The 27,681-nt window shown below is 44.3% G+C and overlaps 1 protein-coding gene across 1 annotated transcript; it reads left to right on the forward strand.

Moving 5' to 3' along the window:
• The first annotated feature begins 1,200 nt into the window (after nucleotides 1-1,200).
• Nucleotides 1,201-23,170, forward strand: LOC147107686 (immunoglobulin kappa light chain-like). Its single transcript, XM_086006074.1, has 6 exons — nucleotides 1,201-1,264; nucleotides 9,214-9,579; nucleotides 12,861-13,166; nucleotides 14,785-14,943; nucleotides 19,448-19,584; nucleotides 23,036-23,170. The coding sequence occupies exons 1-6, from the start codon at nucleotides 1,201-1,203 to the stop codon at nucleotides 23,168-23,170; spliced, it is 1,167 nt and encodes a 388-aa protein (XP_085862200.1).
• The last annotated feature ends 4,511 nt before the right edge of the window (nucleotides 23,171-27,681 follow it).

The following is a 27,681-nucleotide window of genomic DNA, read 5'->3' on the forward strand; positions in this document are numbered from 1 at the left end:
AACAAGAAATAATAGATACTCTGTCACATCAACATTTCAACAGTAATTTTAATAAAACACAAAGGGGGTGAAATTGGGAGCCTTTGCACTTCCCGTTGGCGCTAATGGGTCGCAAATGGCTTTGCGACCGGGCGTGGCATTGACATCGACTCCTGCCATATTCGGCGGGAGTATTGTGGCGGCACCACAGCATTGCCTGGAGATCGTGACGTCATCGTCGTTCGTATCGCCCGGGACCCAAAATTGACTTCCACCCCCTGCAGCAGCGCCTGTCGAAAACACCGACAGCTGCAGGAGGCGTGCAACGGGCATCCGGCCGCTTCGGGGGTGATGATTAAAGGCAAGGTAGCCGAGATAAGTGGAAAAAAAACTTACCTTTCCAGTTTTAGTATTTTTCGCGGGTTTCTGCCAGTGATGAATCAGCCCAGCACTCTGCTTGAGTGCCGAGCTGATCACGCGGGATCGCGGCTGCCTTGGTGGTCCAGGTAGGTACTTTTTAAATTGCAGAGCCTGCTGCGATGGCCCTTCCCTTTAAGGGAGGGAAGGAGCCTTTGAATGCGGCAGTGCTGCACGGCCCAGTGTGCAGCGCTGCTGAAGTCTCCGCCCCACTCTCCGATGTTAGCGCCCTAAGGAGGAAGTGGAGAGCTTGATTTCACACTCCACTTCCCTCTTGGGGCGCTAAAACTCAAATTCGCAGTCGCCGGCGCTAATTAGCGTTGGGCGCTAAAAGAACTTTGGTATTAATCACAAGGGATGGTACATCATAGTATCTACCAAATAATCCTGTTCCGATTCTAGTGCCAATATCATAGTGTGACTTCCAAAACAGTATCTATTTCCATTTGATTGATTAATTGGAGTCACCCTTTCATCTGTCACACATTTTCAGTGAAAATCACTCATTTTGTTTAAAATTGCCAGATATTTTAACGTATCGCCTTCTTAGAAATAAATCATTTTAAGTGGACTTGCAATCTGTCTCACTCCAATATTGCTTCAATGTTGACGGCCCTGATGTCGTCTGGGTACAAAAACAACACTGACAACATGCTTTAAAAGATGAAAATTAAGTGTTAAAGATAGATGGTTGAAATACACTAAATCAGCAGATCTTCACTGCTAAGTGTAAGGAAATCTACTGGACAGTTACTTATCAAACTTCATTGTTTCCTTTTCTATATTTTCAGAACTCGTCAAATAATGTTACTGCTGGGAAATCAAGGAGTCCAGATTCCTGTTTTACTGCATATCCTTCTCAGTGCAGGTAAGGGAGCTTACAATGTCTTCTTCTAATTCACATTAGAAAGTTACAAAAATATTCCCCTATTGTTTTACATGACACAATACATGACCAAATCTTGAAACCTAATAAGGTTCTAATTCTCCAAATCCATGGTCTTCGTTCTCTCCCTCCCCGACCTGCCTTCTCTGATTGGCATTTCTACAGCTGGCTGATTGATGAAGAAGCCTCACTTCTCCTCCTCCTCCCCCACCCGCCATTGTTGCATTGTAGCTGGTTTTGGTGCAGGGTTTTTATCCCGTTAATTGTTGTTTTATAACTGACTACTTAAACATTTTCAGTTGAAATGGAGGCTCCATCAGAAATATTGAACTGACTTTCTCTTTCAGATGCTGATTAACACATTGTGTACTTACAGCATTCTCTGCTTTAATTTCAAGTTTTCAGTACGGTGGTCGTCTTTTCTTTTTATCTCTTCTGCAAAATAATTTAAAATGCAGACTGCAATATTACTCATGCTTGTTTGTGGTGCAGTTGAGAGAAATTGCTACAAAAACAGACTCTAGTGGTACTGTAGCTGTTTAAACATATTAAAGATATGAAATGGGAAAAAACACATTTGGCCCATGAACCCATTACGGGTGAGACATTAAACTGAGGCCCCCGTCTGCCCTCTCAGGTGGACGAAAAAGATTCCATGGCACTATTCGAAGAAGGGCATGGGAGTTCTCCCCAGTGTCCTGGCCATTTATTTATCCCTCAACCAACTACACTCCTAATAACTACAGGCCGGTCAGCTTAACATCAGTGGTGGGTAAAGTTTTAGAAACAATAATCAAGGGAAAAAATTAACGGGCACTTGGAGAGGTTTAAGCTAATTAAGGAGAGCCAACACGGATTTGTAAAAGGCAGATCATGTTTGACTAATCTAATTGAATTGAATTTTTTGATGAAAGGAATGCAATGGATGTTGTCTACATGGATTTTAGGAAGGTGTTTGACAAAGTACCACATAGAAGGCTGGTTAACAAAATTGAGGCTCATGCAATAGGTGGGTCAGTGGCAGCTTGAATAAGGAATTGGCGTAAGGACAGAAAACAGCAAGTTGTGGTAAATGGCTGTTTTTCAGATTGGAGGATGGTAGACAGTGGTGTTCCCCAAGGGTCAGTGCTGGGGCCACTGCTTTTTTTGATATATGTATATATATAAATAAATGACCTAGATATTGGAATACAGTAGAATTTCTAAATTTGTCGATGACACCAAACTTGGGGGTGTGGCAAACAGTGAGGATGATACCAATTGACAGCAAGGGAACATAAAAAGGCTAGCAGAATGGGCAGGCAAGTGGCAGATGGAATTTAATACAGAGAAGTGTGAGGTGATTCATTTTGGCAGAAGGAATAGGGAGAGGCAATATGCATTTAATGGCACAGAGTGTGCAGGGACAGAGGGACCTGGGTGTTAATGTGCATAGGTCCCTGAAGGTGGCAGAACATATTGAGAGAGTGGTTAGCAAAGCATATGGGGTCTTGGGCTTCGTAAATAGAGGTATTGAGTACAAAGTAGAGAAGTTATGCTGAACCTTTATAAAGCACTGGTTAGGCCGCAACTGGAGTACTGCGTCCAGTTCTGGTCACCACACTTTAGGAAGGATGTGAAGGCACTTGAGGGTACAGAGGAGATTTACTAGAATGGTTCTGGGGTTGGGGGATCTTAGCTACAAGGACAGGTTGGAGAAGCTGGATTTGTTTTTGTTAAGTATGTGTATTGTATTGAACAATTAACACAAAGACTTAAACGTATAACTCAAACAGGTCTTTACTGGTTGGAGGTAGGGACTACACGTAGGTCTTTACTTCATGCCCACAGGCGGGAACTGAGGGGAGATCAGTACCCACAGTACTATTTATACCCCTATGGCCAGGAGTGGTACTGCGTATCACTACGCCCTACAAGTAGTGCAGTCCTGTCCATAGGTTTAAAGTAGCACACATATTACATACACAACATTCCTCCCTTCTTAGCTTTACAGTCATCTCCCCATTTAACATAACGTAATAACATATATACATATATAACTTCAGGTTTACATAACAGAATAACATAGATACATAGATAACTTCATGTCAAAACAGATCACAGATTCAGTCTCTGCGGAAAACAGTTCACAGATTCAATCTCTGCGGAAAATAGTTCACAGATTCAGTCTCTGTGGTGTAGTCGGTTCACGTTGCTGGAGTGACTCATTCAATAGTCCTTCCATGGATTTAACAGCTTGAACTTCCGAACTGATTTGGCTCCGTTCGGAGGGACCACGTGTGTGATCTGGTAGGGGTGATAATGGTTCAGATGGTTATCATCTTCTGCTTCGTCTTTTCCTTTTCTGCTTCTTAGAGACTCTCTGGGCTCCCCTGTCAGCTGCCAGCTGTAGCGCCACCATCTCCCTATGTTCCTTAGACTTTAAGTGATTCATCCTGATTTCTGCACTTTGGGAGTTTTCATCACAAGCTGGGCAGACCAGGTCACTATAATATTCAGTGTCACTCAATAGGTCATGGTAATATTCGGTGTCGTCCTGATCTAGGCCAGCGAGAGGGTCTTCTATTTCCTCCATACCCAGCTGGGCGTTAGCCAGCTTTTGTTCCAAGTCCAGACATCTTTCCTGAAGAGACTTCTTCATGCGTACCTCTTCATCCAGCTTTTTCTGGGCTTTCAGCAAGTCGTTTACTAATGACCTCATTTGAGATTTTACTACTTCAACTTCTTTTGGAGATTGATTGATCGGACTATTCAATCCCTCTACCGGAGCAGCTGTTTCAGCGGTCTGTTGTTCTACGTTGACGTGATTCAGCGTACTTTTGGCATCCAAGGGCTGCTCTGTTGCAGTCATCTCAGTCCGTGTTGCCACCTCAGCTCTTCCAATAACCTTTGAGAGCTCCGAACCCCTTTCGTTTGAATATTGAAGTTCGTGTTCAAGTTTTTCCCATTTCAGAGTCCTGTCCTTCAGCATATGCAGGAGTTGGCTGACCGTTAACTCCTCTGACATCAGACGTTTTGTGTGCTCCTGCTCCATTTGCTCCAGCAGCTGCTTCTGTTGTCTTTCCAGATGTTCCCACTCTATATCAAAGAACTCTTTCGTCGCATTCATCTCTTGCTCAAAACGGCGAATCATTTGTTCTAATTGCTGTTGCAGTTTGAAATGGAGTTGAGTTCGCGCCCGGTGTCCCTCAGAAATGTGCATGTCAGTAGACTGGACAGACTCAGAATTCTCTATCTCAGTGGAATTCTGTGCTGAAACTTTGTCTTTTGCACACGGGTTGGTCTTACCATCATCAGTTCCAGAGTCTGGGTTGATTATGTTCACCGAGTTCTCACTCGTTATTGTTTGTAGGAAATGCCAGTCGATATTCATTTTCCTAATCCACTCCCGTCCTAGTAGTGGAGGACCTCCTTCAGATAGCACATATAAGTCCATTATTTGACTTTCTTCGCCCTTGTGGACCACTGTGACCTCAATTTTCCCGATGGGGTACACTCTTTGCCCCGTGTATGTTTTCAATATGAGCTCGGTATCCTGTAGGGGAATATGTTGGAATAACCTTCCATAATCTTTCTTATTTATGACCGTCAATGCCGATCCAGTGTCCAATTCCAGTTTTACTTGGACTCATTCTATCTGAAGAGTGACCCAAATTGTCTGGAGGTCTGCACCCTTACCCACGTTGAGTACCCTTAAGCTAGCCAGTTCAATACTGCTTAAGCCAGCCAGTTCATTACTGCTAGCGTCTGAATCGGACTCCTGTTCGGCCACCTTGTGTACTTTTGCGTATTTTCCTTGCGGTGACTTCTTGTTGCTGGTCTTCTTCCCTGACCTGCATACTCTAGCTATGTGTCCAAGCCTACCACAAGTTCTACATTCTTGGTTTTTAAACCAACACTGGTTCTGATCATGCGTTGTCTTTCCACAACGATAACATTTGCCAGAACTCACACCCAATTTGTGTGCACTGAGCTCCGGTGACCGTAGCTGCATTACTGCCGTGCCTCTCGCTGCGGCTTCGTGTGCTGCTGCCATAGTGACCGCCTTCTCAAGCGTCAGCTCATTCTCCTCGAGCAGTCGCTTTTGTGTATCCTGTTTAAATAAACCACACACAAATTTGTCTCGTAGTGCATCTGTCAGTCCCGTTCCAAACTGGCAATATTTCGCTAATTTACGCAATTCCAGCAAATATTCAGCATTGCTTTCATGCTGTAGCTGCCTTCTGTCGTAAAATTTAAATCGTTCCGCTAGCATCAGCGGCGTGGGGTTTAGATGATCTTTCAGGACAGTAACAATCTCATCGAACGTCTTATCCGCCGGTTCATCTGGTGATAACAGGTGTTTCAATTACCCGTATGTCTTCGCACCCATTAAATTTAATAATGTTAGAGCTTTATCTTGGTCACGAATTTTATTGGCCTTACAATAATTTTTTACTCTTTCAACATATATGGCCCAATCTTCGAGGTCACTATCAAAGGTGCTAATATTCCCGTGTTTAGGCATTGTAGATTTGCAATTTCTCAGATTTTATTTTCTTTACTTGTTATCAAAGATGGCAGCTTCCCGCTCTTGCCGTCGTCCTCCGCCCACAAAATGGCGGTTTTCCCGCGCTTGGTGGTCTTCACCCGTCCCCCGACGCCGTCTCCCTTCAGCCCCGAGTGCGGCCCTTATCTCCGCCGCGATCGATGGCCCGCGCTTTTCACCGCGGCTCTCGCGCCTTCAGTGTCTGCCGATGCTGCGCCTTTCAGCCCGAGTGCGGCCCTTATCAGGGATTGCGATCGATGGCCCTTATCTCCCGATCGCGATCGCCCTTGTACCTCCGACTTCCCCCAGCCCTGTCTTTGCAGCCAACGCTGCTCGGCTTACCCACCACCAAGGTTGAAAAAGAAGCTGCAGGATGTCTTCTGTCCTCCAGTTTTCAGTCGCTGATGGAGGCTTCAGGGTCCTAATGCCTGTCGCTTCCAGTTGGGTGGTGCGGTTTGAAACCTCTCTTCAACGTCCTGTCTGTGGACGAAGCCGCCGTGGAATAACTGCCGCAGGGTAAGAATCTGACTCGTCGCCAGTGTTAAGTATGTGTATTGTATTGAACAATTAACACAAAGACTTAAACGTATAACTCAAACAGGTCTTTACTGGTTGGAGGTAGGGACTACACGTAGGTCTTTACTTCATGCCCACAGGCGGGAACTGAGGGGAGATCAGTACCCACAGTACTATTTATACCCCTATGGCCAGGAGTGGTACTGCGTATCACTACGCCCTACAAGTAGTGCAGTCCTGTCCATAGGTTTAAAGTAGCACACATATTACATACACAACAGTTTTCATTGGAGCAAAGGAGGTTGAGGGGTGATTTGATAGAGGTGTTCAAGATTATGACTGGTTTGGATAGGCTCGACGGGGGAAAGGCTGTTCCCACTAGTTGATGGTACAAGGACTAGGGGACATAGATTTAAGGTTTTGGGCAAGAGATACAGGAGGGGATGTGAGGAAAAAAATTTTTTACACAGTGATGGTGAGGACCTGGAACTCGCTGCCGACAGAAGTGGTGGAAATGGAGGCACTCAATGTTTTCAAGGGGAGACTGGATAGACACTTTAGGGAAATAAACTTGCAGGGATACGGGGATAGAGCGGGGGAATAGGACTGACTGGATTGCTCTAGAGAGTCGGCACGGACTCGATGGGCTGAATGGCCTCCTTCTGTGCCGTTATGACTGTATGACCTAAAAATTCGGTTGCTTAGCACCTCCTGTTAGCGCCGAGGGCGCTAACGGGCGCAAAGCAACTAGTGCCTGGGCGCAGCGCCGCCAACACCTCCCGTGAAATTCAGCAGGAGGTTAGCGGCGGCGGTAACCGCTAGCGCCCCATGGCGCTGCGCCACCGGCGGTAACATCATCGCCATGCGCAGCGCCCCAGCCGCGATCTTTGGTAGCGCTCCCTGACTTACCGCCAGGTGCTATGTCCAACTGGGTCACAGGGGCCTACTTGCGGCCGGGGAGGCGCAAATTAAAGGGGAGGTGCCGGGCGGCCATTTTTGTTGCTGGCTGCCTGCCAACACCTGCCCCCGTTGCCGACCCGGCCTCCTCTTCAGCACCCCAGTGAGCCTGGCACTTCTCGAGTGCTGGACTCTTTTGCCGGCTCTCTGATCCCTGGTGGCCCAGTTGGTCCCCGGGTTGTGCTGTGCTAGGCCCCTCCCCTTTAAGGAGGGGAGGAAGACCTGCAGTACCACGGCGCGACGTGCTGCAATATTCACTCACAGCGCCCCAAGAGGGAGGCAGGGCGCTTGCAGTAGCACCCCACTTCCCTCTTGGGGCGCTACCGGTGAATTTCGGCCGGTGGGGGGGGGGTGCTAATTTTTTCGGGAGCACCCCGGTGAAGTTAGCGCCCCAAAGGGGTGCGACTCAATTTTTCCCCCTTTGACTCTATGACTAAAAACAGATTATCTGCTCATCATCTCACTGCTGTTTGTGGGACCTTGCTGTAGGTAAATTGTCTGCCGCATTTCCTTCATTGCAACAGCAATTGTGAAAGGCACTATATAAATTCAAGTTTGTTCTTTGACTATCTGGCGGCAATCATATAAATATAGAGTTCACTAGGGAGTGTGCTGTGCAATTTAAAATTTCCTTTGGAAATGCACATATACTGTTTCTGTAAAATTTATAATGGCTGATTTCCATTACTAATGTGTGATTCAGAACTGGTGCAAATTGCACCAGAATTGTCATTTTAATAGCCCTCAAATTTTGCACGATTATTGACAGCTCCAGGTACAGATTTGAGCATGTGCAGGGAGCATAAAATCACATTTGTAATATAATTCATACATTATAGAGAAAGAATGAATTTGCACTTATACAGTGACTTACCGTGTCTCTCAGAAATGTCGCAAAGCACGACATATAGAATGAATTACATTGTGCAATTATTTCTTTATGGTTAAATGTGGTTGTAATTTTGCACACAGCAAGTTTCCGGAATCAGCAGAGATGAATGACCAATTAATCCGATTGTTTTGGTGGTGGTGATGAGTGGGTGCACAAAAAAATCGGATTAATATCATAACTGCAGAGAAATTCTTCTGGTAAACTGAGAATAGACAAAATCTAAGTAACTTAAATTACTCAGAGAGCTTTCTTAAATGAATTTTCTAATCGTTGAAAGTTTCATTTTCTAAATAAAAGTATTCCGTGAATTTGGTGCTTTGCAGTGTGATGTTTTAATGCGACAAGCAGCACTTCAAGGTACACAGTCCAATGGCCCACTAGGGTTGTACCCCTGTACCGTACTGTAAGGTTATACAACACTCCACAGGTTATACTGATTAATTTGGGGCGATTTTAACACTGCTCTCCTGACGGAAACAGGGTGGGCTGGCAGTTAAACTCGCCCATGGGACTTACCTGCCGAGATCCTGCTGTCTTCACGTGGGTTCCGATTTTAACCTGCTCTTCTGAGCAGGTGAAAGAGACACTTGTGGCGGGGTCCTTCTTTAAATATGCAGATCGGGTTCTGAGGATGTTGTTAAGACCCGAATGCGATTTTAACCAGAAGCCATTGTGGCTATCTCGCCAGGCCAACCTACCAGGAAGAGTAGGGGACAGATGAGGCCCAAAAAGCTAAGTCTTTTTCATTTTTTTGACTTTCCTTGTGGGACCAGGAGGAGCAGGAGTTCTGCTTTCCTGAACTTCCAAGGCCATTTTGGGTGCTTCAGTACCTGATTTCCAGAATATTAAGAATATGCTGCTCTCTCTTAGCAAACAAACATAGAATCAGCAGTGTGTAAATACTGGAGTGGAGCGATTATCACCAAAATGAACTGAACCTGGATTTTAAATGGGTTGATTAGTGATGTGTCAGCAGGGTGATGGGTTATTAATGTTGGATTTTCTACACAAACTAATTGATGTTTTTTTTGCCCCAAGGAAAAAGCCAAAGGCTGACAGTTTCCCAGATGCCATCTGTGATCAAAGCACTAAAAGGACAGACAGTGAAAATAAACTGTTTGTACAGCAATGAAAACGGAGAACAGTTGAGGATTAAATGGAGAAAAAATGACAGCACACAAGAGCTTTGCGATTATACTTACAATAAAAATAAAACAAAATATACATTATGGCATTGTTTAGAACGTGCTAACATTACACTGAACCTCTCAACAAACTCCTCCTCTTTAATACTCTACGATCTGCATGTAAATGACTCCGACATTTACTTCTGTCAGGCTTCTATTGAAATACCTCCCCCTACACAAACAGCAGAAGGTACTGGCACACACCTAACAGTGGAAGGTGAGTTTAACTTAGTGATGGCCTATAATGGAAGCGGACACCAAAATTGGAAAGAAGTACTTGCTCCTACATTACCACAGTGACTACACTTCAAAAGGGACTTCATTGGCTGTAAAGCACTTTGGGACATCCTGAGATCTTGAAAGGCGCTAGATAAATGCAAGTCCTTTCTTTCTTCTTTCTTTTTTTTTAGATGACACCAAGCTTAGGTTTTTAAACCATGCAGGTTGTAAGAAGAGAAGACTGACGGGAGGGGTTTCCTTCCTGGGAGTGAGTTGTATCAATGAAATGGAAAAAAAAACAAAAAAGCTGATTGAGAATTTGAAGGCTAGAAGTGCGAAAAGGATGGCTTATAATTTTTCTTCTCAGTAAGTGTGGGAGAGATGCTGGAAGAGCCTCCTGAGATATAAGCGCAGGTGTTCAGGTTTAGAATAGACTTAGACTTTTGTTAAGCTTGGGGGTGAAACTGATCTTGGGCGGTAGTGCAAAATAAGCAATGACAATTGACAGCCCGTTTTACACGCCGCCCATTTATTTTAGGAAAGCACTGGGTGGAGCGTGCACAAGGCCATGTTCTGCCCAGTATCAACTGGTGGGCCATCTGAAGAGAAAAGAAAGACTTGAATTTAAATAGCGCCTTTCACAACCTCAGGATGACCCAAAGCATATTACAGCCAAAGAAGTAATGAATAATAATAAGCAATGAAGAGGAGGTGACAGCTAAGTTGGTGTTCATTTTTACATGGGTGGGAGGAGCAGAAGTGTTCCTCTGGGCTCCAGAGCACCAGCCTGGGCAGCTGCTGTTCCTGATTCACCCCGCCACCCCTCCCCCCGCCTTTCCCTTCCTGAGAGCGCCCTTCTGCTCCACAGACCTACCTTTCCCGGCCCAGAGGCCACCCAATATTGCAGTGGACCGGAGCTGGCGGGATGCCCAGAGGGTGTTCATTTTGTACCCGAAGCCCGCCAGCCAAATGCTAACGAGTCCCGACCCTCAAAATGTGCCGGGACTATCGGATGACAGGCTGGCACTCTCTGCCGCTGGCTGCCCAAAGTCCGCTCAGGGTGAAAATCTACCCTTAAGTTTCTTGGAGGCAGCTTTTGCACTCAAGGAAATCAGGGAGTTCCATTTGAAGTCAGAGGAGATAGTGAATGCCAATAGAGGAAGGAAGGAAATTTATGCAGTGCTTTATATTGTCCCAAAGTGCTTCACATCCAATGGATAACTTTTTGAAATGTGGTCACTGTTGCACATAGGCAAATACGGCAGACAAGTTGCGCACAGCAAGATCCCACAAACGACAAATGAGATGAGTGACCAGTTAATTAGTATTTGAGGAAGAAATGTTGGCCAGGATACCAGAAGAATTTACTGTTCTGCTTTACATAGTACCATGGGATTTTTACATCCACCTGAATAGGCAGACAGGGCCTTGGCTGCACCTCTGACATTGCAAGTACTCCCTCAATACTACATTGACATGTCAGGCTATAACTATGTGGTCAAGTCCTAGAGTGGGATTTAAATACACAACCTTTTGACTCAAAAGTAAGTGATAGGACTAAAGATGGTGCCATCAAAGGTAAGAACTAATGATTTGTTGGACTTTCACAATTCAAGAGTTCTATATATTTATAACACTTTTAATTTTATACCGTTTCTACTTCGCAGTCAGCATTTTCTCAGTATGTTTCAGTAACAGAACCTATAAGGACAGGAAGCATACACTGGACAATCTATTCCAGCATCTTGAATAAACAGCAGTATGTTTCAAAAACAATTTTTTTCTCGGTATCAGTAGGTTTTTGATATGCTGATAATGGAATATATTGTTTCATTAAAGAATCTAAAGCCCCACGTACTCAATTGGGGGAAGAGGACACACGGCAGCCATTTTGTGCATGTAGTGCTCATGTAGTCTGCTACTGTTTTGGTCATTATACTTCATGATCACCATATTGTGCAAAATGATAGAGCTCCTTTCAACTGAACTAAATCTAACTGTAACTAAAATAAACCAACATGTGCTGATACATCAGGCTGTTGACATTAACTGTATCCCCATTAAAAGTAATGGCAACATAAAGATGAACTCAGATTTTGACCTGGATTCACAGTTACTCCCATCAGAAACATGGTTACAGCTACTTCAACAAGAATGAGTGTCCCCTTCCCCTGAATTAACCGCAATCCTTACAGGAGGTCCAAATCATTTTAGAAATCTGCTTTGGTTATATTAGATTGGACAAATACTCGGATGAATCCATATGAACAGTTATTGTAATTTAATCCAAAGATTGTTCTCTGAGGTTAAGTTATTTTTCACTTCCCACCCTCCAAAAAGGCAGATTAACTTTGTGGGTAAAATACAACAGCCAGAAGGCACAAAGTGTTAAGGATAATTTTTTTAAAATTGTTATCCATAATTAAATCAAATATATTTAAATCTCTCAGGCCTAAAACAACTTTCAGGAGAATCCAAGTTTTGAAACACATCAATTAAATTACAGAGCAGGAGGCTGCTCCCAACAGTGTCCTGGGTGACAACTTCCAAACCAACATCTAACACAACCTATATAATTGCAAAATACTGCGGATGCTGGAAATCTGAAATAACAGAAAATGCTGGAAACACTCAGCAGGCCAGGCAGCATCCGTGGAGAGAGAAACAACCTGGCTGGTTTGTTTTAAAATTTTTGTTTTAGAAAGTAAGGAGACAGATTTGAAGATGCTGAGACAGAACCAGTGTCCATTCCAATCATAGCCTTGGTCCTGGTGTTGGTCCTCATCTTGATACCTCCTTTACTAAACTGCTTCAGGGAAACCAGTAATTCCAGTCACCCACCACCAGCAACACATGTGGGTGAAAGAGTGCGGAGGCCTGAGGGGCAAGAAGAATCAGGGGCATTCAGGCTGGGAGCAAACAGGAGTAGGGTGTGTTGGCTATGGTCTGGGAGAAAACAGATGGCCTAGGACATGGGCCAAGGCCTTGGAAGAAACAAGTGGGATGGGAGTGATCCAGTCAGACCTAGTATCTGAGAATGGGGCAGATGGCATGGGAGATTTAGATGAAAGCCTGGGGAATTTAGTGCAGCCTATTCCAATTTTCTTATTTCTGAAGTTGGCTTGTTAATACAGGTCTCACAGTAAAGCATAATGTAACTTTAATTAAACAGTTCCTAAATCGCACAAAGTAACAATTGAAGAAGCAGTGGAAAAAAATGACAGGCAGCGTGAACAATGGAAATAGAAGGTCTAATAACCTGTTACAATTGATTTTCAGCTCATCCAACAGTCCAGTTAAGAGCAGAGACTCTGCCTTGCCCTAATGAAGGTGTACAGCTAGTCTGCTCATCATTGGAGTTCTATCCTGGCAGCATTCAAGTGTCCTGGTTTAAAGATGGACAGTTACTCACCAATGGGTCTGAGAATGGGACCCTTTACTCCAACAGAGACGGCTCATTCTCCGTCACAAGTTTCTTGAATCTTTCTGTATTTGACTGGAATAAAGGTGGAAATTATTCCTGTCAGGTGAACCACTCGACACTGTCTGCACCCATCACTGAACGGATTTCTGTTAGTAACCAAGGTAAGAATAGCTGTGTGTTCTATTGTACAGATGTTATTAAATATAATACCTTACCAGTAAAATACATGACATTGATTGAAGACTTGATGCTTTAACTGGTGATTAGCGTCACTGAACAGCATCCTTTATCTGGTTTTTTTGGTGCTGGGTGAGAGAAAAATGATTATCAAGACAACTGGCAAACTCCCTGCTCTTTGAATAGTGTCACGAGACCTTTAACGTCCACCAGGGCAGGGGCTTTGGTTTAATGTCTCATCTAAAGATTGACATCAGCTCCCTCGCTGAAGTGTCAGCCTAGATTGTGTGCTCAGGTCCTGCAGAGAGTGCTACCAACTGAGTCAAGCTGACATCCATAAAATTAATTCTTTGTAAAATTTCCAAAATATCCTAAAAAAATGTGTATGTTGCAAGAAGGAAGTAAAAGAGCTTCCTCAGCATTGCTCTCAAGGAAAGCAAAACAATGCTAACTTTGTGTTCAAAATTCAAATGAACTACAAGCAGAAGACAGCCATCCACACAGATCCAAGCCTTGGCATCACATTTTCATAATATCGAATCTGAACCTTAGATACATTTTCAAATCTCAATTATTTTGAAACATTGAACTTCTAATCTGAACACTGCCAGTGGAGATCCAATTCCAAATGTATATAGCTGCAGAAAAAAGAGTTTTGCTTTATGTTTACACCACAAATCTTTTTTGTTTACTCGTTTTTTTTCTCTTTCATTTCCTTCTATTTTAATTTTTACTTTCTTTCTCTCAGTCATTTCTATTTTGTTTCATTTCTTTATTCACGGTTTTTCTTCTCACTTTCTGTGCCCAAGATAACCATGCAGGTCTGCCCTTTGTAGTTTAAGTACCATCCTCCTACCACTAGGAGATGCTGACACAATTTACAATTACACAAAAGCAGGTGTCAATTTTGAGTGGCGATAAATGGGGCAGCAACTGCTACAGATGTGGAAAGGATTGGAAACAGCAGAGTTAAATAGATACTTTTACACATCAGTTGGTGCATTTTTAGTTTGACCCACATGAAAGTTTGGAGAGCTTATACAACAGATAATGGCCAATAAAGAATTATGCCAATTTTAAGTATAGCTTTATAGAGTGAAGAAAATAAAACTTAATGACAGGAAACTTTCTGGTATCCGGCACGGACGGGACCGAGCTGGTGCCGGTCTATTAACAATGCCGGAGAATCGAGCACTATAGTTAAAACATACGGAGCTTCTGAGCTCCGTATCTAGCAACAAACCCTGTTGCTTAGCAACAGCTTCAAAACAATCAACACAGCTTGCAAGCGTCTCTGTAGCTTAGCAACAGCTTCAGTTAGACGCTTGCACAGCCAGAAATGAGTAAAAAAAAGTAACTAAAAGTAAAAAAAGTTATCTGAACCGACTCCTGAATTTTGCCGGTTAACCGACATTTCCGGTTATTTAGTGGCCGGTTAATCAAAAGTTTCCTGTATACCCATAATTTCAGCAGCCAGATGTATGTGTTATGGTTAAAAAAAAATCTCCATTAAAGACAATGTGCTGATAATGAAACAGTGTTATATCAATGTTTGCCTATTGGTGGATAGTCATGTGATGCTTTATCAATACCTCTTCACAGCTAAATGTGATGATGACAGTAATACATGGGCAATAGTACTAAGAGTCGCTATCCTTGCTGTGGCAACAATGATTGTGATGGCAGCATTTATTTTATATTTCAGACTTCATGTAAGTACTCGGATTTATTGTCATTTTATGAACTATGTGATGTTGCTGGGTCAGTAGATTTCTTCCAGGACCAGTGGGCACTGCATGGAATTTTAATTTATACTATTTTAAATTAATTTATTTAATTTTTGCTTTAAAAATAGCTCAGACATGCCAAATCCCTCCCCCAGGTTTTTTTTTGTGGCGTTGCATCTTTAAGGGGAGATATTTGTTTGTATTCCATTGGGATTAGGTTCTCCTAACCCCACAAATTCACCAGCCTGCTTAAAATAGGATGTGTGCTCTCTATATATCTGGTCGCTGGCGGTGGGATGAATGACCCCAGGTATGAAAAGCATCCCTATTCTCCCGTAAGAAATAATTCACCATACTGAATAACGTCTTCAAAAGTGAACTGGATCAGTATCTAGTCATAAAATGTAGAATACAATTGACCACCCTAGAATTATGTTGTGTATTATAGCATTAGATAGTGTTTTGGGGCTTGTCCTTCTTTGATATTTTGTGGGTGGTTATTATTTCATCAGGAGATTAAACAAACCAGAGAAAGCCCATGACAATGTCAATTGTACCCAATGGAACATCTTTTGATTCCTGAATGGCCTTTTTATCATTTTGTTCTTTGTGAGGTATATATCCCTCCATTCGCTAAAATTAGTGAAAAAGTCATGCGAGTATGTGATGAAACCTACTCTAAAATCAATAACCTTTTTGATAACATTAGCAAACAGAGGAAAGTATATCCCATTTGTTCATACATGCTTAATTTATAATCTTTGATTGTAGAGGATGTTCAGAATTCCAAATAAAGAAATCACTTTAGCATTTATATAGCACCTTTAAAGACCTCAGGATGTCTCAAAGCACTTTACAGCCAATTAAGTACTTTTGTAGTGTAGTCTCTGTTGCAATGTAGAAAACGTAGCAGCCAATTTGCTCACAGCAAGGTCCCACAAACAGCAACGAGATAGTGACCAGATAATCTGTTTTAGTGATGTTGGTTGAGGGATAAATATTGACCAAGACACCGAGAGAAATCTCGTTCTCTTCTTTGAATAGAGTAGTGGGATCTTTTACGTCCACCTGAGAAAAGATGGCGCCTTGGTTTAACGTCTCATCCGAAAGACGGCACCTCTAATACTGCACTCCCTCAGTACTGCACTGAAGTGTCAGCCTAGATTATATGCTCAGGTCTCCAGAAAGTGCTTGAACCCATGAACTTTTGATTCAGAGGTGAGAGTGCTACCACTGACCCAAGGCTGACCCCTAATAAATAACAGAGAGCTAACAAACCCATTTTCCCAGGACAGATCTACTCTTGTACAAGTTTTCATAGCTACCATTTTGATTATTGTCCCAGTGAACTTCTGCTCTAAAATAGACACTCATTGTGGAAAATAAAGGATGACTCTTCACATAGTTAATGGACCATAATTTGATATAAGAACATAATAAGAACATAAGAAATAGGAGCAGGAGTAGGCCAATCGGCCCCTCGAGCCTGCTCCGCCATTCAATAAGATCATGGCTGATCTGATCCTAACCGCCAATCTACTATCACAGAACCATCTCCTGAATCTAACAGAATTAGACACACGAAATAGGAGCAGGATCGGGCTACACGGCCCCTGGGCCCGCTCCGCTACCCACAGGGCCATGACCGATCCGAACCTAGACTCATGTCCAAATTCCTGCCCGCTCCCCGTAACCCTTAACTCCCTTTACTTCTAGGAAACTGTCTATTTCTGTTTTAAATTTATGTAATGATGTAGCTTCTACAGCTTTTTGGGGCAGCATATTCCATGGACCTACCACCCTCTGAGTGAAGTAGTTCCTCCTCATCTCAGTTTTGAAAGAGCAGCCCCTTATTCTAAGACTATGCCCCCTAGTTCTAGTTTCACCCATCATCGGGAACTAGATCCACCCGATCCAACCCCTTCACAATCTTATATGTTTCAATAAGATCGCCTCTCATTCTTCTGAACTCCAATGAGTAGAGTCCCAATCTACTCAACCTCTCCTCATATGTCCATCCCCTCATTCCCGGGATTAACCGAGTGAACCTTCTTTGTACTGACTCGAGAGTAAGTATGTCTTTTCTTAAGTATGGACACCAAAACTGTATGCAGTATTCCAGGTGCGGTCTCACCAATACCTTGTACAACTGAAGCAATACCTCCCTATTTTTATATTCTATCCCCCTAGCAACGAAAGCCAACATTCCATTGGTCTTCTTAATCACTTGCTGCACCTGCATACTAACCTTTTGAGTTTCGTGCACCAGGACCCCCAGATCTCTTTGTACTTCAGTACTTTCCAGTTTCTTGCCATTAAGATAATAACTTACTCTATGATTTTTCCTGCCAAAGTGCATAACCTCACACTTTCCAGTATTGTATTCCATCTGCCAAATCTCTGCCCACTTACTTAGCTTGTCTATGTCCCCTTGCAGATTTTTTATGTCCTCCTCACTCACTACTTTCCCTCCCATCTTAGTATCATCTGCAAACTTTGATATGTTACACTCGGTCCCCTCCTCCAAATTGATAATATAGATTGTAAAGAGTTGGGGACCCAGCACTGATCCCTGCGGAACACCACTAGTTACTGATTGCCAGTCTGAGAATGAACCATTTATCCCAACTCTCTGCCTTCTGTTAGATAGCCAATCCTCTATCCATGCCAGAATATTACCCCCAATCCTGTGATTTTTTATCTTAAGCAATAATCTTTTGTGTGGCACCTTGTCAAATGCCTTTTGGAAGTCTAAATACACTACGTCCACTGGTTCCCCTTTATCCACCCTATATGTTACTTCCTCAAAGAACTCCAGCAAATTTGTCAAACATGACTTCCCCTTCATAAAACCATGCTGACTTTGTCCTATTAAATTATGATTATCCAAATGTCCCGTTACTGTCTCCTTAATAATGGACTCCAATATTTTACCTACCACAGATGTTAGGCTAACCAGTCTATAGTTTCCAGCCTTCTGTCTACTGCCCTTTTTAAATAAGGGCGTTACATTAGCAGTTTTCCAGTCTGTAGCAGGGCATCTGACAGCATCTGCTATTAGTTACACTTGCATTTATATAGCACCTTTTACAATGTCAGCACGTCCCAAAGCGCTTTACAGCCAATGAAGTACTTTTTGAAGTGTAGCCACTGTTGTAATATAGGAAATGTGGCAGCCAATTTGCGCTCAGCAAGGTCCCACAAACAGCAATGTGATAATGACCAGATAATCTGTCATTATCTGATTTGCTGTGGAGCGTTCCAAGTCTCTGAGGCTACAGTGGTGTCAGCCATGTAGGTAAAGGTATTAAAAGGAGGTGACAGTAGATGGAGGCCAGCTCTTTATTTATTTAATTTCCCTGAAAGAGGATAATTAGAGGCCTGCAGGAGTAAGAATCAAAGTCTGCTGCAGGATGTTAGGGCTGGATTTTGCCGGCGCTCAGGGGGCGGGTCAGCTGTCAAAATAGCAAAGATCCAACAGCAGGTAGAAAACCCGCCATCTATTACATCAGAATGGGTACGGTTTACACTTTCTCACCTTGGTCCTCAGAATCTGACCACGAAGAGCCCCAACACCAGCAGAACCAGGCACCCCAGCAGCAACAGCGACAACCTTCTCCTCAATCACCTGATGCTGCACAGGGCAAAGGCCATCAGCGCAGGGCTGCATCGTGCCGCAGGAGATACCCCCAACATGGGTTTACAGGCCAAGGATGAGCTTCCTCAACATGACTGAGCAGCAGTGCCAATGAAGGCTTAGGCTATCGCGCCAGGACATGGTGGACATTTGCAGATTGCTGGAGCAAGAGCTGCAGCTCAGAAGAGCGGGTGGACACATCTTACCAGTAGCTGTGAAAGTCATCCTTGCCCTCAACTTCTTCGCCTCAGGCTCCTTCCAGGCATCTGCAGCAGACATTTGCAGCATCTCGCAGTCGGCTGCACACAGATGCATTATGCAGGTGACCGATGCCCTATTTGACAAGTCAGCAAATTATATAAACTTTGCCACTGATGAAGCCAGTCATGAGCGCGCGGTTGGCTTTGCGGCTCTGGCTGGATTCCCACGGGTGCAGGGCATCATCGACTGCACACATGTGGCCATCAGGGCACCCCATCATAACCCAGCAGTGTTTATCAACCGCAAGGGCTTCCACTCCCTCAATGTGCAGCTTGTCTGCAACCATAGGAAGATCATTGTCCATGTGTGTGCCAGGTTCCCTGGGAGCTGCCATGACATCTACATCCTGCGCCAATCCACCATCCCTCAGCTTTTCAGACCTCCAGTCTTTCCGGCTGGCTGCTTGGCGACAAGGGCTATCCATTAAAGACGTGGCTCATGACACCTTTGAGGAGGACAACAAACGATGCTGAGGAAAATTACAATCAAAGCCTCATCTGCACCAAAAGTGTCATAGAGCAAACAATAGGCATGCTGAAAACGTGCTTCAGATGCCTGGACAGATCAGGAGGAGCCCTGCAGTACACACCAGCCAGGGTCTCCAGAATCGATGTGGTCTGTTGTGCCCTGCACAACATAGCACAGCAGCGAGGATTAGCCATACAGGAGGAAGAAGATGCAGAGCGCACAGCCACTTCGGCGGAGGAGGAGGACGAGGACGAGTTTGAGTATGAGGATGATGAAGACCTTGAGCAGCCGCCAGTGCCAATGCCACCAGTACATGACCACATTGCTGCCCGTGAGGCCAGGAATCACCTCATCATGGCCAGATTTAGTTAAGTTCACGCAAAAAAGACATGTGGCTGCCACATGCGTTGCCACATTGGCATCAGCCCACATCAACACCATTAACCATCCCTACAATGACCAGTCCTATCTTTTCAATGTCACCACCATTGATGGAGATTAAAATAGCCCTGACCATCCACTCTGCCACTTCCAAGTGTCAACACACATTTGCCAAGAACCACAAAGTTCACGCATGTAAAGATTTAATGGACAAAATCACTAACAAAAATTTGTCCATAACATTGAAAGAAACACCCAAGTGACTAGCCTTGTGATTTTATTTGTGTGGCATCTTTCTTTTCCGCGTGTTTCTACGTGGTGCAACCCCTGTGGCTTCAGCAGAGGTAGAGGCAGCCTGCTCACTTCCGTGCTGCATATGCTTAGACGCCTTTGGCGGTCATCCTCTGGGTTTTGGAGCCTGTGTGGGCCCCGCTAAAGCGTGCTCCTCCTGCGGCTGTGCAGTGGCAGATTCGGCCCATCGCTGTCCGTGGAGGCTCTGACTGAGGGGTAGGCAAGGGGTTTGAAATGTAAGCGCTTGGAAAGGAGCCCCACTTGTATGTGCCCTCCCACCATCATCCCTCCCATGGATCACCTGCACTTCTCTGCTAGCAAGTAGCTGGAGAGAACCTTGCTGCATCTCAGTGGGGCCATGAGAACCCATGTCGATGTTGACATTCTTCCTAGCAAGGACGTCTATGAGCCTTTGGTTTCTCTTCTCAATAGATGCCCATCTATTTTGAATTGAGAGCATGTGCTCAAGCGACTGGCACATTATGTTCTCCATGCAGGTTGCCATCCTATCTAAGGAGGAAACAACGGTCGCAAGTGCATGCGCCACGGTGTTGGTCATGCTTGAGATGGACTCCTCCATTCTCTGCACACTCGCAGTCACCGCGGTTGCAAAACCTGTCAGAGCCTCCTGCACTTGTTGCTCCAGCTCCAGGACCGCCCTCTTCGTTGATGACCCCCAATGCTCAGCGTCTGCATGCAGCTGAGCAGAGCTGGGAGACTCCTGCGCCCTCCGGCAAGGAGTCTCCACCGCTGTCCCTGTCTCCACCATCTCCTCTTTCTCACTTGTGACTTGTGAGACACCAAGTGACAACATTACTCTATCTCACGTACGACCCACCGAGGTGTGCGTATCTGCGCTAGTGCTGGCTTACCTCGTTAGAGGTGATGCTGCGCCCTCAGAGGCTGGAGCTTCCTCTGAGGAGTCCTCTTGATGTTCCTCATGGCCATGGGGGGGGGGGGTCTTGCTGAACCTGTGGGAGAGTAAAGACATCAGTTAGATAAATGATGTGTCCATTGCATACAGATACCAATATGCATATTATGAGCAATCAATTCATGTTAACATCAGCCCTAATATGAGTGACTGATGAATGACATGTAGGTGTATGGAAAATGATTCTGTCACCAGGTTGTTCTGATGAGCCCCTCTCTCCGTCCCCCACTTCCGGCTGATCCACCGCTCCAATGATCTCCAGGGCAGCCTCCTCTGCAAGAGTCAGAATGGCCAGTGATTGAGGCTACCTCCCATTCTCCCCCTTGTTGTGGTCTCTCTTCTCCTGCAAGGAGGGAAAGAGGAGGTTGGGTGAGAGTGATGAAATGAATGTGTTAGATCTTTATAGGGAGACAATAATGGAGTGGGGTGGATGTAACAAGTTGCCTCCTTTAGTGTTGCTAGCTGGCATTATTACATTAGGATGAGGGTGGGTGTTTGGTAAGTTGGGGATGCAATAATGTAGCTAGAGAGGGATGGCTGAAGGTGTAAGGGATGTTGCATTGAGTTGCGCTGTGCAGGAGTAGGGTTGGGAATGCTTGGTGATGGGGAAGTGATAACAGACACAGCAGCATGAAGGCAGGTGTGGCTTTATACTCACTTTTCCAGATTGTAGAAGATCATGAAAACACTTGCGACACTGAACCCAGGTCCTCATCACCACACACCTGCCCGTTACCTCCTCAACTATTTGTAGCCAGGCTGCCTTGGTCTGCTGGGGAGGTCTCTTCTGACCACTGGCAGGGAAGAGAACCGCCCTGCATGCTCTGACTCCCTCCACAAGAACATGGAGGGAGTCATTACTGAATCGAGGTGCAGCCCTCTGCCTTTGTGAGCTAATTTTTGGAGTTGAACAAGCTATCTCAGCAATGGTCGTTTCAAATTCAGGAAGTGGAATAAAGAGGCACCATGGGCCCTTTAAATAAACCGCCAAGAGAAGAGTCAGCACTGACATCACCTGACCCGCACTTTCTAATAGGGTCGGGGAACGTGACGACGGGCTTAGCAAGGCCCATTAACGTAAAATCCTTTTTTTCGGCGGGCTTCAGTAGGCAACGGGACCATATCCCGACAACGACCTCTCCCGCCCTGAACCCGCCTCGGCCGGCGAAATCGCGGCCTTAGAGTGGGTTGGAGCAGAGAGGATCTGGCCACACTATTGGAACCAGCAACACAATTACATCAAGGAGGTCGGGGGAGAAGGGAAAGGGGAGGAAGATGAGATGGGGAGTGAGGAGGGATGAGAAAAGGGATACGGGGTAGAGGATGGGGAAAGGGGAGAAAGGAAGAGGATCAGGAGTGGGGCAGAAGATGGGGTAAAAGATGAGATAGTCAAAAGAAAAGATGGAACTCAAAATAAATTGAACACTGTAAACCTCTATACAGTCGTTAGGATAATTCTTGAGCCTACTATAAACATCTGGTAGCAGCATTGCAGGTGCCTGGAGAGATCAGGGGACATATTACAGTGCAAACTGGCCTGAATCTCAAAGGTTATTGTTGTCTACTGCATGCTTCACAACTTTACCATTCAGACAGGCCTAACAATGGAGAAGGAGGTGGTCAATGGCCCAGAAGACATCTTGACTGAAAGATGTTCACAGACAGGAAAAGTTAAACAAGAGGCTCTCATAGATAAGACCTTCACCTGTGCCTGAGCCACCCAATGCAATGTGGATATCTCACCCAAAGTCATGAAGTTCAGTCTGGGAGCTAATTTTAATCAATATGCAAGATTAACGAGGCTCATGCTTGCCTGTAGCATAGTCTCATTCTGTCCCTCAAAATTGACCATTGCAAATAGCAGTATGCAGTGATTCAGGCATACAGGGTCATGCACCTAGTGTAACATCCCAAGCCCTTCAATTGTGACTCCAAAAAATCAGGGCTGCTATCTTTTTTAAAATCACTTTCTCTCCAGGTCCAAGCACCCAGCCTATGCTCAGCTTCCCTCTGACAGCCATCTGAAATTCTGGAGCCCTCTGTATAAGGACCTGTATTCACACCACTCCCAGGCTCAGAGCATTAATATATTACCAAGCTGTTCACAATTTCCCATTTCTATAATCAATCATCTAACATGTTCCTCATTTCTAGGATATTGATGATGAATTTGAATCAACTTCCCTGTGCCAAGTGAAAAAACATCAACAGTTACAAACAGAACTCATTAAAGCAACAAGTGCCAGGAAACAGGGCCTTGAGGTCCACAACAGTCTAATAGGGAAATAAGATGACAATTTTGGTGTTTCCAACTTAACATAAGCATACTTTACAGTACTTGTATGATTTATCTTACTTCCACTGGAAACTTGTCTGCTGACAAAGCTGATTGCTCGTGATCAAAACGTGAACCTTCATTTGTATCATTCACAGATTCTTTTGAATCACTATTGTGGCCAGACTGCTATTCATTTTTGTTTTTCACCTTAAGCTGTTCATTGTGTTCTAGAGGTAACAGATGTCAATTTGAGAGACCGGGCACCCGACACTTTATTTCGATAAAGGAATAAAATTCTGTGTGATATGCTTGCTGGAGAAGCTCAGCCAACTCTGATTCATATATAATCCTCTTGTACCACCTGATTCATCCTGCAATTTACAGATTTTTATTTTTAAGCGTATAAGTGGGGCAGTTTGGGGCTTTCACGACCTCAGGACATCCCAAAGCACTTTACAGGCAATGAAGTACTTTTGAAGTGTAATCGCTGTTATAATGTAGGGAATGTGGCAGCCAATTTGCGCACAGCAAGCTCCCACAAACAATGTGATAATGACCAGATAATCTGTTTTAGTGATGTTGGTTGAGGGATAAATATTGGCCAGGACACCGGGGAAAACTCCTCTGCTCTTCTTCAAAATAGTGCCATGGGATCTTTTACATCTACCCAAGAGGGCAGATGGAGCTTCGGTTTAATGTCTCATACACTAAACCACTAATATTACGTTATTGACAGGTGAATTTGTCAATAACTCATGGAACATTTTGAATGGCATGGCATCAGTTCTCTAAATCTATCCCCTGCAATGATTGGACATCAGGAAATGCATGGCCAGGGCTCTAGGCTGCTGCTGGGAAAATGCCCAAACCTCATAATGGACATATGCATTACACAAATAGGGAGCTGAATTGTATTAATACAAATGGATGCATTTGACATGATAAGGACACCAATGTCTTAATAGGGGTTGTTTCTGTGTTGAGAGTCACAAATATTTAAGCTGTATTGTCATACTGTAGATGGTTTAGAAAGAAAGACTTGAATTTATATAGCGCCTTTCATGACCTCGGAACATCACAATGTGCTTAATGAAATAGCCATTTAGAATAAGATGGAAGACCTGCACAGCCGACCTATGTACAGGAAACTTTGGTTTATCCGGAGGTTAACTGTCCGGAATGCTCGAGCCACCGGCAAAAATCAGGAGTCGTTTCATTAGGTTTTTTTTCTTTTCATTGCTTTTTTTTCCACCAGTCAGGCTCTGCAAGGTCTCGCTGAAGCTGTTGCTAAGCTACAGAGACGCTTGCAAGGTACGGCCGACTGTTTAGAAGCTGTTGCTAAGCAACAGGGTTTGTTGCCAGATACGGAGCTCAAAATCTCCGTATGTTTCAACATTAGCGCTGGTTTGTCCGGCAGTTTTGATGGGACGGCAACAGCTCGGTCCCGTCGGTGCCGGATAGCACAAAGTTTCCTGTAGTGTGGAAAGTAAGAGGCAGGCCTTGTGCTCTATGCTATCTCTACAGTACCATTACAATTAGGACTGAGCTTAGAGATATGTAGGAATTGTAACTGTTTGTTTAAACATAATTAATCGTGTTTCCATGTTCATTTTCTGGTGTGTGTATATTTTAAAAAGTAGTTTTTCTTAAGTCTATCCTTGTATAGCATTTGGACTGTCATATAATTACTAATACCCTGTAAACTGATTTAAAAAACAGCTCACCAATGTATGAAGATTAAAATTGATTTAAATTTACTAAAGTCTGAGGTCTTCATGAAGTTTTGTGCACTTCATTCATCAATCACCACTTGTGGGGGAATCAAAAACTAGGGGTCACAAATTTAAGATAGTCACTAATACATCCAATGAGTAATTCAGGAGAAACTTCTTTACCAGAGAGTGATTAGAATGTGGATCTTGCTACCACATGGAGTAGTTGAGTCAAATAGCATAGATAGGGGAAGCTAGATAAGTACATGAGGGAGAAAGGAATAGAAGGACATGCTGATAGGGTGAGATGAGGCTCCTGTGGAGCATAAACACCTGCATAGACCTGTTGAGCTGAACGGCCCGTTCTGTGCTGTAAATTCTATGTAATCTCCATTTTCCAGCTGTCATGATGCTTTGCAGATTTCCACACGTCTTTGGCAGTGCAGCTTTCTATTCAGCCAACAGTGAATGCAGCTTTGACATGCAGGGCTGATCACGGTGCTTTCTCATCTTGCATCAGATGAGAGCAGTTAACTACTCCAGTGCCAGGGTGCCAGTGCAGCCTTCAGTCGCCTGAGGAAGAGAGTGTTTGAAGACCAGAACCTCAAACCCGGCACCAAGCTCATGGTCTACAGAGCAGTAGTGATACCCGCCCTCCTGTATGGTTCAGAGACATGGACCATGTACAGCAGACACCTCAAAGCACTGGAGAGGTACCACCAACGCTGCCTCCGCAAGATCCTGCAAATCCACTGGCAGTATAGGCGCACCAACGTCAGTGTTCTCGCTCAGGCCAACATCCCCAGCATCGAAGCTTTGACCACGCTCGATCAGCTCCGATGGATGGGCCACATCGTTCACATGCCCAATACGAGACTCCCAAAACGCTCTACTCGGAGCCCCGACATGGCAGGAGCGCCCCAGGTGAGCAGAGGAAACACTTCAAGGACACCCTCAAAGCCTCCTTGAAGAAGTGCAACATCCCCTCCCGACACCTGGGAATCCCTGGCCCAAGACCGCTCAAAGTAGAGGAGAAACATCCGGGAAGGCGCCGAACACCTTGAGTCTCTTCGCCTGGAGCAAGCGGAAGCCAAGCGCAAACAGCGGAAGGTGCGCATGTCAACCCAAGCACCCCGCCCACCCGCCCCTTCAACCACCGTCTGTCCTACCTGTGATAGAAACTGTAGGTCCCACACTGGACTCTTCAGTCACCTGAGAACTCATTTTTAGTGTGGAAGCAAGTCATCCTCGGTTCCGAGGGACTGCCTAAGAGACAGCGCAGTCCTCCAGTAATTCTACCACTTACTGAATAGAGACAGACGTGTTCAAAATTCAGCCGGAGCAGTCAGGGGTCCCAATATATAACCTGCAGCTTCTGACTCCATCTCTCCATCACTGGAGGAAACAGAGCATCGTAATTCACATGTTGGGTTACTGTATGTTTTCCTGCAAGTATTGTTCTGTTCAACATTGGGGAAATTATATCAAGTAAAATTATATTCATGTTTTACTGTGAAAGTTAAGCACGCGCTTGCTCTTTTCAAAATCAGCAGAAAAAAGCCCCTGTGCAATGCTCCGTGAGGATCTGGATTTATGTAACTTGGTGTGCTAACTGAAATTCAGCGCATTCCGACCAGGTATTATGTTCGTACAATACAGATCAGAATCCAGATTTTAATATTTTTTTTAAAACGTGCTTTCAAAGTGTTTATGGTTTCTTGAGAGCTGGAATGAACTCTTTACCCTGCCACTCACTAGTTTTAACTAAATACCTTAAAGGATATTCTATGTTCACAGGGTTGATCACATGGCATTCAATCACATGATATCTGATCAGATGACATTTGATCACATGAATACCCCCAGGAGCACCCTGTTGACGGTAAAGGCTTAATTCAATGCTTGTGTACTCAAACAAAGAGGCGATCAGTGTAAATATGCAAACAAACTGATCTAGAGAGACCTGGAACAAAAGTCTAGCTCACCTCAATTCGGGTGGTGGTAGCGACGCTACAATTAGCTTCAGCTCCCCTGGGTTAGGGTGGGAGAAAAGCAGCCAAGCGTTCCCACTCCTGTTCGCCAGCTATGTCTTTAAAAACTCATGCCTAAGAAAAGCTGCTATGCTAAGCACGTTTGCTTAACCTTTGGCAGGGTAATACTATTTCTCTCTCCGCTACACCCCCTACACCAATCATCATCAGAGGGAATAGCAATACCTAGACGGTCCATCTAAAGTTTGCACCATATCAAAGCTCAATGATCAATTTTAATCATCGACTTAATCTTCACTCCAGTACTATGTATGGGCAGAAGTCAATGATTGAAATTATTTTCTTTTTAGAAGTTAATACCCTCAATATTTAATTTGGAAATCAATGAGACTATTTGTTTAAACACTGCATTGCTCCACAAGTTGAGACATATCAAAAGCAAGTAAGTAAAAAGAAACTAATAGGATGTGTATTCTATTTCACTATGGAGATGCTGTATTAACATCTAAAATGTAGCAAGTTGTGTTGTAATAGACTCGACTTTTCCCCATCGCTTACAGTAGTGTAAACCCAACAAAGGATCGCATGCAGCTCTGCAATGGATCCCGCTGTATTGAATACTGTAGAAACATAAACTGCACACAGGATACATTTCTTAAAAACCAGGAGACAGTCTATTTTCAGCAACTCTTAGTAGTTTACTCAAAACTCCAAGTGCTTCCGTTGGTTTGAAATGTTTACATAGAAACTTTGGGGGTGGGCTGGAGATGAGGAAATATAATAGCATTAAAAGATTGCAGGGGTCCAGATAGCTGGATC

This window comes from Somniosus microcephalus, chromosome 14 (genome assembly GCF_052327205.1).
Source record: "Somniosus microcephalus isolate GS21.2 chromosome 14, FLI_Smic_1.0, whole genome shotgun sequence".
Taxonomy (NCBI): domain Eukaryota; kingdom Metazoa; phylum Chordata; class Chondrichthyes; order Squaliformes; family Somniosidae; genus Somniosus; species Somniosus microcephalus.